This window comes from Pimephales promelas, chromosome 19, assembly GCF_988280905.1.
Source record: "Pimephales promelas chromosome 19, fPimPro1.hap1.1, whole genome shotgun sequence".
Classification (NCBI taxonomy): Eukaryota; Metazoa; Chordata; class Actinopteri; order Cypriniformes; family Leuciscidae; genus Pimephales; species Pimephales promelas.
Genome location: NC_142787.1, coordinates 28,510,563 through 28,523,350, shown reverse-complemented (window position 1 = coordinate 28,523,350; position 12,788 = coordinate 28,510,563). Strand labels below are relative to the sequence as shown.

Here is a 12,788-nt window from a genome sequence, read left to right as displayed (position 1 = left end):
CTATAAATCATTTTTAGCTTGAATTAGTCCATCAATTTGCTCCAGTTTTACCAATTTAGGCTGTGAGCTGTTGCTGACATGATGTGTGCAATATTGCATTGATCATCCAATAACAGTGAAGCTTCCAATCATTTGAGTTTGTATCTATATTTAATTTTGCCATTTGCCACAATTGGTCCAACTCTGCTGTTGGACAGAGGTCTTTTATTATCACTCACGCCATCGGCCTCGCGCCGTCCTCTTATGTCCCTCGCCCTCGATCGTCCTGCTCGCCATAGCCAACTAACTAGAAATTTTGTGTGAAATGAATTTCAAATTCTGGTGACAGCTAACGTTAGCCTTGTAGAGTTATTTGTCTGTTTTCGCTGTTCTGGATTAGTTGGTGTGGCTTTAGCTGTGCAATGTGGTGCATTGTGGGAGTTGTTGTCTTACATACAAATGCGCCCTTCGGTTATTTTCTGTCTTTTCTCAGTCAAGAGCAGTGGTGGAGGAAGTACTGAATCTCAGTACTTAAGTAAAACCAGATAAACCAATAACCAGATAAATATTTACTTTAGTAAAAGTAGAAGTAACACAATGACAACCATACTTAAGTAAAAAGTAAAAAGTACCAGATTTTAAATGTACTTTATTAAAAGTAAAAGTACTTGCATAATAATTGATTCTCTTAATGACTATTTTCTAATGATTAATAAAACATTTAATTCTAACTCATTCATCCTAATACTCCTATAATGATGTTCAATAATGATGGAAAAAAATTGTTGTCATCATTTCTGAAACAAGCTTGCAATTAGGCAATATATGCTTATCCTTACTATATGTTAACAACTAGCAGTAAACGCAATTCATTTATGGTGTAATTCTGAACCTCTTGGCTTGCCATAATCCTAACCAAACGTATATTACACACGGTGTGTTTCCTATGCATGTAAAAACACATTTTCGCGTATAAATTGCATGATAAACACACTGCGTGCAAGACGCATGTATCTATGGCAACCAAACGTCACTGGTGAGACAAACGTGCAACGAACGTAGCAGCCTACGGTCAGATTACGTTTTTGGCAGGGGAAAAACTGATCAGAAAATGTAACGAAAAAGTAACAGAAGTTGTAGAAATGTAGTGGAGTAGAAAGTATAATAATTGCTGCAAAATGTAACGAAGTAAAAGTAAAAATGCACTATTTATTCTAGGCTAGAATAATGCTACTTAAGTAAAGTAAAGATACGTGAAAAATGTACTTAAGTAAAGTAACGAAGTATTTGTACTTCGTTACATTCCATCACTGGTCAAGAGTAGCCTGGCAAGCCAGACCTATCAAGATGTCTGGGTCTGGGAACTCACAATTGGCATACCTCAATCCGAGGGGCGGGATAAAAGGTTGTCTTTCAATATCCCTCTGCACGCAATAGGATAGCGCTAACCAACCAGAGCAAAGAACGGCTGTGGATGAGTGAGTCCAATGCATTTTCCCTCCAGCGGAGCAAGTTGATATATTAAATATCTTTTGCCATATCCTGTCTTCAAAACTCCGAACACATCTTCCTTTTTTAAAACTCCGAACTCATCTTCCTTTTTTAAAAATGACTTAAGTGACGTTCTCTTAACTCCAAGTCATCCAGAGTCGCGGCCAAAGCCGAATCGAAAGACCGCTGTTCGCCAGCAGCATCTTGTTTGTTTTTAAGTAGCAGGGAAATCACCTATGGAAATCACGGCGCAGAACCGTCGCCACTCTGCCGTGCCGTCCTTGTGTTAAGCCCGCCCACCAACTCTATTCACGATGTGATTGGCCGGACCCAGTGTTGCCAGATTGAAAATATCAAAGTATCGTACCAGAAGCTCAAAATTATCGTATTTGGAAGAAAATTATCGTACACACGTCAAAAGGAGAGGGGGGGGGGGGGGGGGGGGGGGGCTTGGGTTATATAATATATAATCTATATTAGATTATAATCTAATATAGATTATAACAATATATAATCTATATTATAATATCTATAATATTAAACATTATAGATAGAATATTATACATCTATAATATTCTATAATACTTCTCTGATGTTCTGTAATAGCTTCCTCTGTAAAATACTATAGTATTCCCATAGGAATAACGTAATGTTTTGCATAATATTGTATAATATTTTGTCCTAAAATACTACAAGATTCGTTTTTCCTAAGGGATGTCTCATTCACATTAGCGTTATCAGCTTAAGGTTATCAGCTCAATACAGTGCAGTCTGTGAGAATTCGGATTCTGTCAGCAAAACCCCTCGGCAATTTCAAGGTTACTACTGATCACCGTTTTACAAAAGGATTAATAGTTTGGAGTGAAGGTTACGTACAGTTGTTAAGTGACAAGGTTTTGTGGACTATCAATAACTTATATCAACTTAGTTGATTCAGTTAGGCTTATGTTACCAGTAGCTACCGCGATGTCTTACCTGGAGATTTAACCAGATAATAGTCTGGAAACGACACCTCCGGCCATTTGGTGGGTCATTGACCCAGTTTTTAATTAAATAAAGGCAATCATAACCTATTACAGTTCATTTTGCAATGTACCGTTGCCTGTCGGCAGCCGTCAATGACTCGCAATATGACATTTTTGTCATTCAAATACATACGCTGCTTTCCCCCACGCCGACCACGCCCCCCAACTATGACGCGTTGCCGAGAGAGTCGACTGGATTGATGACGGGAGCGGGGGAGACGCACACACGCAGTCTCTCCCTTATACCGTGCTCTCTCGCCTTCATTTTCTCCTCACAAGCATGACGTAGATCAACAGCTAGATCAATGAGTATAGAAGCACTATGATTATGACCCCCGATCACAAAAATCTGAAATTATCGTACATTATGGGATTTTTTTCATTATTGATCGTACATCGTACAGAGGTCAGAATTATCGTACAAATACGATAATTATCGTACATCTGGCAACACTGGCCGGACCAGAGTTTGTTTTTTCCACTTCGAAAGTCAACGGAGAGTTGCTAGACAACACTTTGCTGCAAAATAATTTTTGCTGCCGCTAGGGTGCATCTAGATTTCTAGGCTAGGTCAAGAGGGTTCCAAATTCAAAAATTATTTTACATTTTGACTACATATATGATCCACTTTCAATAAAGATTAATGTTGAAATGCTCCTTTAAAACCTGCATTCTGTTCCTTGCTCGGTATTGTTAAAGTGTAGTTGCCCTTTCTGCAGTCATTCTGAGTCGTGCGTGTTATACACGCTTGATGCTAAAATAACACTGATTTAAGTGGAGTGAATTCAATCAGAGCAGGCTGAAAATCTTCTCATTTGACCTCTGACCAGGAGTGAGATAAATGGAAAGGCATTATATTGAACTTAACAGGGCTGGTCTGTAAAAGTGCTTAAAACTACTCCACCTTCAAAACAACCACCTCCCTCTCTCTACATGTCCCTCCCTTCAACTCCCTCTCTCTTTTTCTCACACCCTTTCTTGTCAGACAAACACTTAAGACTGAACATGATGTTTGTGGCTTAAACACGGCAGTCTGCCTTTAATGAAGCTTATGTTGACATCTGATAACTACAACAAACGTGGAATATACGGGATCTACCATCACAGGTAACGGACTTTGCTCGACAAAAACATGTTTATTTACAAAAAGCTGTCACTTGGGCGGGACACTTTGTACTTAAAGAGTGCATATTAGTATCTCAATATTAGTAGTACCAAATATACCTAAATGGGACATAGAACCTTTTTATAGGGTGCCTTCCCAGTGACAGCTTATACCTTTTTTTCCTGAGAGTTTATGTCAGTTAAGGACTATTATATACAAAAGATTACTCTGTGTATTTTCTTGATTTTTCAATTACACGTGCAGTACCTTTACAGTCGTGCTGTTTGTTATATTGACGCTCACAAGTTTACTGCCCTTCCACTGTTTGACAGCAATGTGAACATGATGAAAGGTCATTGAGGGCTCAATATACCTGCAGACGGAGCTATATATAGCTGTATAAACACTCTTCACTCAAGATAACAGCACCACTCAGCAAACCAAGGTCAAAAAATAGAGGCATATCTCTAAAATTACTTCAAAATTGATTTGCTCATTTCCTCCTTGTCAAAAGCAACCATGAGAGAGCAATGCATGATATTAGAAAATTAAATTATGACTGTTGACTTGGTAGGAATGGACCAGTGTGCACGGTCACACTTTATATTAGGTGGGCTTAAAGTCGGCATGAAATCAAATTTGACAAATCGTCTTTTTATATGTAATATTGTAGTGTTGTTTTAAATGATTTATCTGTGCACTTAAAATGCATGTACCCTTATAATCTTTAATCAAATACATTACCCTTCCCTCCCCCATCGAAACGACGTCTCTTCTATTTCGGTCATGTGCAATGGCGAAAGGGTGCGGCTATCGGTGCGCCGCCTCTCAGAGAATCGCATTCAAATCTGCCTCCATTTTGTTTGCGACGCCCAACCTACAACGATCCAATCAATTCCCGAAGGATGAAATCAAGCCCCGCCCAAATTTTTTTTCTAATTTTAGAAGGTGTTTCACTCGTATATAGGTCACAACAAGGAAAAAATGACAATCTCAGCTTCTGTTTCACGCCGACTTTAAATACAAAGTGCTATCATGAAACACTAGATGGCGCAAGCTGATGGGTCATTAACTCACTTTGTTAACGATCGCATCGTTATCTGCATAGCACAGCTGATTGGTTGCTGTGCGCATCAGCAGCCAATGAGCAGCTGCTCACCCTAAACCCAAAGCGCTTCCAGAAACCCTCCTCCTTCCGAGGCTACACCTATATAGATCTGCTACAGGGGGTTATTTCCGCCAAAACCAAATATATATTAAAAGAGTAGTTCACTTTTTAAAAAAAATTTGCTGATAATTTACTCAATCCCATGTCATCCAAGATATCCATGTCATTCTTTCTTCAGTCGAAAAGAAGTTAAGGTTTTTGATGAAAACATTCCAGGATTTTTCTCCATATAATGGACTTCAATGGGAACCAAACGGTTCAAGGTCCAAAAGACAGTTTAAGTGTAAACTGTTCAAAGGGCTTTAAACGATTCCAGATGATGAATAAGGGTCTTATAAGGTTTTGAATAAGGTTTTTTTTACGTTTTTTAAGCTAACGCGCATCACACCCCAACCCTAACAGAGAAAGGAGACCATTTAAGCTTATAAAACTTAAACTTTGTTATTTATTTTTATTTTAAATGAGCGATCGTTTCACTTGATAAGACCCTTAAAATCGTTTAAAGCCCTTTGATCAGTTTGCAGTTTGCACTGAAACTGTCTTTTGGACCGTTTGGTTCCCATTGAAATCCATTAGATGGAGAAAAATCCTGGAATGTTTTCATCAAAAACCTTAATTTCTTTTCGACTGAAGAAAGAATGACATGAACATCTTGGATGACATGGGGGTGAGTAAATTATCAGCAAAAGTTTTTTTAAAAGTGAACTACTCCTTTAACTTTACCCCTAACCATTAACCTACAAACTCTCACTTATAATAACCCTAACACTGCCTAAAACCTGTAAATATAAATGTGGAAATTCGTATTTAATGTTAGTTCATAATGTAAATTGTGACCAACTGAGTGTATTTTTAATACTGATATGCATATCATGTCCCTTTTTAACTTTAGGCTTCTTTTAATCAATGTGTCAATCACAATTTGTTTATTTGGGGTATGGTTCCTTTTCTCTTATTTCCCTCAGACTATTTTTCCATACTGTCATTCAAACTTCTTCCCCTCTCCTGTTTCTTTCTCCCCACCACACCGGTAAAATCCGTTTTGCAAATGATCCTTCGCAGCCACAGGGACGGGAACGAAGGTGCTATTTTTAGCGCTGACCAAGGGAGGAGAGAGAGAGGCGCACGGGAGAGGGCGAGCAAGCAAACAGGCAAGAGAGAAGAAGGGAGGGAGAGACGGGAGAAAATCATTATTTTTGTGTGTAGCAGCAGTTGGAGGCTCTGAGCTAAGGCAGGGAAGAGGAGACGAAACGAGAGGAAGAATAAGAGACCCACAGCAAAACCAGGCAGCCGGAGAGACCCATCTCAGGTGGGACGCCACTCGCACCACTGGCCTCAATACAAACCAGGGAAGGGTATGGTTACGTTATACTTCAGGTTTTTACGTCTAACACGATCCGACGATTCCAAATTTATTTTAGGATTAGGGCCAGAGATGCTTCAAATTGTGTCAATTGTTGTCAGAAACAGCGACCCACGCCAGATGTCAGTCGTAATGAGATGTGCAAGACAGATCTGCGTTGATCTTCAAGTGTGTTGCTGTTCTTTTTTCCTTCATGGATTGTTGTAGGAACATTTGAGACCTGGGAAAATCCAAGCACGTTTAGGCAATTGAAATTATTTGAAAGTAGGGATGGGTTGGATTTGATGCTGGGTTGTTTACTTTGGTCCGCCACAATAAAGAGGGGTGTTCAGATGATTTGGGCATGGGGCGGCAGGGGGTGGTGTAGGAGCTGCTTCACGGTGTGTGTGTGTGTGTGTGTGTGTGCTCTCCGATTGCTGTGAAATCTGAGCACAGCCTGGGAAGTGATGGGAAGAGGCGTTGTCATGGAGACTGGGCTTGCACATATTCCTGTAACCAATCCCTCCTATTATATACATCGATTTCTGGCATTTGCTGTACAGAGCATCATTAAGGAAGGATTGAGCAGGTAATATCAACTTCTGAAATGACGCTGTTATTAATTATGAATACAGAAATAATGTGGGTCAAAGCCAATAAGAGATGCATTAGAGGTCTGTGAGTGGGAGTATGTGTGTATGCTGGTGAATTTGATATCTGTAAGGATGATGTTTAACTAACATTAAAAAAGATGAATAAATACTGCATGTATTGCTTATTATTAGTCAATGTCTTAATGTTTACTAAAGGAACCTTATTTAAACCAAATTGTATGGTTGCAAATTGCTAATTTATGTTGTTATGGTTGTATTCAAATTTTGAATTTGAGGAATATTTCAAGAGGGATTCCTGTCTTGAGCATATCATACAAATGGGTTTATAGTGAATTATATTTTTAATAACAATTTTGCATATAAAATTCAAATTAATATATTTTTTTGTAAACATTTCCGTTTCACTTCTGTTTGTCAGCAGACGTATATCAGTAATGGTTGTTGTATTTGTTTGCTGTATATTTTGTGCTTTTCGCTGGAACAGTTCGAGATGAGGAATGGCATGATGTGTGGGGGCAGCGCTCCGTGTCGAACACTGCCACCCTATGCTGCCTCCACAGCTGATTTAAAGGAAGAATAATACTTCATGTAACAAACCTTAGTGTTTTTAACCAAGAGATTTAGATGTCACATATGTTGTTTAGCATATTTCACTGATAAAATAGTCATTTCAATAAGAATCGGTGTGATCAGAGAGCAGATTTTGCAACAGGTTCAAGCTTGTCATGCAGATTTGTCACGCTGACTAACAGAAAGCTGCTTGGTTTGACTTCTGTGTGAACTGTGCATCATCACTACACTATTGACGAAAGACTGTTTTTGCCCACAAATTTGACCACACCTTGAAGTGCGAAGTCTCCATTTGTTCCATTTAATCTCATTGCGTATGTCGAAACAACTGAGATATTAAAGTAAACACTACAATGAGTAGTTAATGTTAGTTAACTACATTAGTTAACATGAACAAACAAAATTACAAAAACATTTATTAATCTGATATTATTTAATGGACCTGAGCTAACAATGAACAGTTGAACTTGCTTTGTTAGTTACTGTCAGGGAAAGCATGTTATCTAATGGGAACATATTGTAACGTGTTATCATGATATTATATGTATTTTTTGTTTTCGGTCACACTTTAGATTAGGGTCCAACTCTGACTTTTCCCTCAGTAATAATAATCAGTAAAGTAGTTGATAAGTTTGGGTATTGGGAAGGATTAAGTATATGTAGAATATTGTGCAGAATAGGCATTAATATGTGCTTTGTAAGTACACAAAAAGGAATGCCAGTAAGTTACTGTAAAAGTGTTTACAGTAGCACTACTGTAATTTAATGTACAGTAATACAATTGTATACTTTATTAATATTTACAGCATGAGTACTGTATTTTTCATTTACAGTACAAATGCCATATTTTAATTTACAGGAATAATACTGTATTTTCTATTCATGAGTACAACTACTGTATTTTTATTTACAGTAATAGATTTTCTATTACAATAATTCGATTTTTTTATGATTTACAGGAGAAAATAATTACAGTATATTTTCCCCAATCCTTGCTATTTACAGTATTATACTGTTGTCACATTACAGTAAAATACTGTTCAAATTACAAAAAACCATTAGTAATATGCATGCTAATACTAGTTAATGATGAGAATTGGACCCTAAACTAATGAGTTACCCATTTTTTTCTCCCTATCATATCTATTTAATTAAGCACTATTTCCGCTTTTACAGTCATGCGTCCCAGGTCCAGATTGCTGGCTAAACGGGGCCTTCCCACCATCAGGGAGGGCTATGAGGAGCTGGTACAGGATCTGAACCAGACCAACAGTCAGCACACCACCACACAGGACTACTTCCTCTCCATCTGCCATCTGGCCCGGCCTACCTTCCCTCTGCATGAGCCCGACTGTGACATCCTCTCCATCAGCCCTTTGGATTCCCCAAAGCCCTGCCTACGACTGCAACGCCTGCGCCAGCATCTGCAGTCTCCACTGCCCCACACCTCCACGAGCAACCACAAGACAGTTGAACAAGTTAATAAAGAGAAAGAGACCACCAGATCTGCTCCATCAGAACCACTGCAGGCCCAAGCCGCCCCAGAGGAGGACAACGGATGCAGAGATGACGTCCCAAGCCCTGCAGATCCGCTGGAGTACCTCTACAGCCACAGAGGTGCGATAGCGCTGCCCACCAGAAGGGGGAGCATTCCTCCGCGTCGGCCACGCAGTGACACGTACCCTTGCAGTTCCTCGCCAGCTGACGCCCCGCGCAAGAGCAGCTGCCCAGAGATTTGCCTGGCTGAGACGGTCACTGCCGCAACGGTCCTGCAGCGGTCACCTCTCAGCAGGAAGAAGCTGGACAACGGGGGCCTGGCTGCTTGCAGCGGCATTTCCAACAAGCTCGACAATGCCCCTGCTGGCTGGAGGGGAAAGAGCAGTCGCTGCATGGACAAACAGACCATAGTGTCCCACTGGATCGCGGAATGCCGCAGCGCGTGGAAGGAAGCACGCATTCGCGCTTGCATGCTACCCGCCATCGCCGAGAAGTAATCCGCTTTAGCTAAATTCTCTTTCCGGTGAGGCTAAACATCACGTAGAAAAACGTGGATTATTTTGGAATTATGACTTTGCACTTAAGGTTTTTATGCATATACATTTTTGTTGTATTTTTAAATCCGTGACCTATAGATGGTGCCATGTATATATATATATATATATACCACACCATAGTGTAGAGTTACCATGAATGTCAATGATAAGACTGAGTCAGTCCTGTAATGTCCAGTCGTGATCAATAAACGCATTGATATTTGGATGCCTTTAACATTGTTTAGTGAGAATTTTGCAGGTCTAATATGCAATTGCAATTGCAGTTCTAATATACGCAACACTAGTGGTACAGAAATGCATAATATTCACAGATAAGAATCTCACTTTTTTGAACACCCGGGTTTTAGCAAATTCACATATTAGGCAGCTACTGTGATGCAGAATGAATATGCCATGCTTCCTTGAAATATTGAACATTTGGTCACATTTCCAAGATTTTTGGGAAACGGGTTCAGCAAACGATCTGACTTGGATTAGGGCACATCTATAATAATTAAATATAATGTCCAACTCAAATTTCTATATAGTCTCAAACTTTTTGAGACTCTCAAACAGTGTTGTAGTACTCGAGACTCGGACTCGTCTCGGACTCGGTCTCGAGACCATATTTTAATGGTCTTGGTCTTGTCATGGACTCGTGTCCATTTGGACTCGGAATTGACTCGTACTCGAACATTTTTTTTTTAGGACTCGGAATTATTCCCGAGTCCACTCGAGTTCCATTCAAAATATTTTTCATGATTATTAATGTATGTTAATAAAATATTTCTTTAAATTGATTGACACGCCCAGTGATTGGTGATTTTCTAGTGCGCAACTGCGCATGACAAATTGTAATAAAATTACTTTTAACACCACCTACTATGTGGCCTTTTTACCCTAAACTGATCATATTTTTTAAACTCTAAGTAAATTCAGTAAAAAAAAAAAAAAAAAAGGATTTCTCTTAGTAAATAAAAGTAAATTAGGTAATCAACCCTCACTGGTCTCAGTCTCGACTCGGACTCGACCGTCTCTGGTCTCGGACTCGACTCTCTATGGACTCGGTCTTGACTCGGACTCGACTCTCTCTGGTCTCGGTGTCGACTCGGACTCGAGTGAGGTGGTCTCGACTACAACACTGCTCTCAAACCCTCAAACAAACTATGATAATTTCATCTTCTGACAACAAAAGACAAATGACATTAGATTGTGTTGAAAACAGCCATTATGTTTTCAGGCCCTTGTTTTGCAGTTTAAAAAATGGAACATGGTGTGTCAGCTGTAGAGTGAACTGAGTACTCTGGTAAGAGGATAATGATTAAATGTCCTGGTTAGGAATTACCTTTGTTCAACAACAGAAAATAAAATGTGAAATCTGACCTACATAAGTTTGATATTCACGTGTATGGCAAAAGGCCAATGTAGAACTGCACTGTTATCCTGTAAGACTGTTTGTACACACCCAGAAAAACTGGTTTTCTCTGCATTGATTTGGTGTTTCGGTATTTTGAGATTGTCTTACTGTTAAAAGATTAATTGGTATGGTTGCATGTGAATTTGTAAATTATTTTGTATTCATGCATAATGCATTCCTTTGAATTATTATTATGGATGTAATGATTCGAAAGAAGAAAATCTGTAGTACATTTTCAGCAACCTTGTACTTTTCCCCCCCACTTTTTTTAAATTAATAAAATGTCTGTTTTATGTATGGATTTTTTTTGTGTGTGTATGTGTGTGTGTGTGTGTGTGTGTGTGTGTGTGTGGGGAGGGCGATTAACTAGATTAAAAAGTTAAACAGTGACAATTTCTAGTCTATTAGTTATAATATTGATCAGACAAAACCTGATGACTTATATCAATACATTTAAATCAATTTGATCAACAAAAAGGCTAATGAGCATTATGGCTTAGCAACTAAACAGCATTTTGCTGGAGGACTGAGGTGGTGCTGGAGAGAAGGCGGAGCCAAAGCGGTGGAGAGACCATAAGTCCATGGTGATGGCAGAGTGACTACCAACCGATATGGAGCTGAAGGGACTAAAAAGCCCGGTGGAGCTGCAGGGGGCGACGAGCCATGGTGGAGCTGACTAGTCAACAGGCCAAGGTGGAGTGATTAGCTTGGAGGGTCTGGGCGGAGCAATAGGTATGAAACTCCAGGGCTGAGTTGGCAAACTACCCAGCTCAAACAACCTAAAAACAGCCAAAACCAAATACAGACCCAGGAAACAGAATTAGAACATGAGCAAAACCAATACAAAAAGAACACAGGCAAGCTAACGCATGACAAAACAAACCAGAATTCAGGAATTCATTACAGCTGCACAGATTCAATAAACCATCCACACAATATCAATCAATGATGAAATTCAATAATAATAGTGCATTTTAAAAACTGATTTAAAAGTTGAGGAAGGAACATACCTAAGTTGTAAAAGGGGACGTGGGGCAGTAACCGCAAAACAACAAGATGGGGACAACTAACAAGATGAGCCCAGGATAGCCTTATACAAACAACAGAATCTTAAAATCAATACCTTCACTTGGAGAACAGCAGGGGTGATGTACTCCCTCTTTTGTGTCACTGTTAGGACTCTAGCAACAGCATTTTTCACCAACTGTAACTAGCCATGAGACAATTGTGGTAGACCGGCAAAAAGTGTTGCTGTAATAAATAGCACCTCACAGCGTTCACTCCATTATTACAAAACAACAAGTACACATCATACATGACAGAGTGAATCACTATTTCAAAGTCTTCGGCTGGATAAGAAAGATGGAAAAAGCTCCCCCTAAGCACTACACTGATTTGCTTATTAAAATAATAGACCTTATTCAGAGCAGCGCCATGAAAAGGAGGCTGTGATGGAAAGACTTATCGTGTTGGCATCCGCTGTAGAAGCTGCTAGATCACTTATAATTTTCCACAACTCATGTTGTCTGGCGTGTTTTGGGGTGCTATGAACCATTCAAGTTCATTTGATTAGAGAGAATAACCACCCCAGCCCCCTTTGTGTTAATCCCTGTGCCACACACCCCACCAAACACCAACACACCACAGCACCCTCCTTTAAGGCCCTGGCAGGGGGAATTATAACCTACTTACTTGTGGCTTCATGTGCCTTCTTATATACAATAGCCTACCAGAAAGATTATAGAAATGCAATAATGTCGATGAAATGAGAACTATAGGTATTCATGGAATCACCTGGTTGTTCATTGAGGACTTGCAGGTCTCTTTATTGGCTTTTACTGTAGAAGGGATGTATTTAATAAGAAGTCATGTAATGCCGAAAAAGAACAATAGCCTACAAAGGTTTGCTACTATGAGGGTGAGGAAATAAATAACACATTTTTGGGTGAATTAACTTGCATAGCTAAGATAACTAGCTATGTAAACATACTTGCCAATAAATCTATTTCTAATTCTGATAGCTGCTGTGTTTATGTTAGGTCTT

At 39.4% G+C, this 12,788-nt stretch overlaps 1 protein-coding gene across 4 annotated transcripts; it reads left to right on the top strand.

Annotated features, from left to right (window-relative positions):
• Positions 1-3,481: 3,481 nt before the first annotated feature.
• On the top strand, positions 3,482-11,037 carry LOC120494707 (uncharacterized). 4 transcript variants are annotated; one of them, XM_039694024.2, is made up of 2 exons: positions 3,482-3,602; positions 8,471-11,037. In XM_039694024.2, exon 2 carries the CDS (start codon positions 8,473-8,475, stop codon positions 9,286-9,288), a length of 816 nt encoding a protein of 271 aa, XP_039549958.2. In that variant the 5' UTR covers positions 3,482-3,602; positions 8,471-8,472; the 3' UTR covers positions 9,289-11,037. The 4 variants fall into 4 exon arrangements, with proteins under 4 accessions (XP_039549958.2, XP_039549956.2, XP_039549955.2 ...); XM_039694022.2 differs by lacking the exon at positions 3,482-3,602 and adding an exon at positions 5,870-6,123; XM_039694021.2 differs by lacking the exon at positions 3,482-3,602 and adding an exon at positions 5,871-6,077.
• The last annotated feature ends 1,751 nt before the right edge of the window (positions 11,038-12,788 follow it).

Excerpts from the sequence above, each read along its gene's own strand:
- LOC120494707 (XM_039694024.2), top strand. The coding sequence starts at position 8,473 with ATGCGTCCCAGGTCCAGATTGCTGGCTAAACGGGGCCTTCCCACCATC.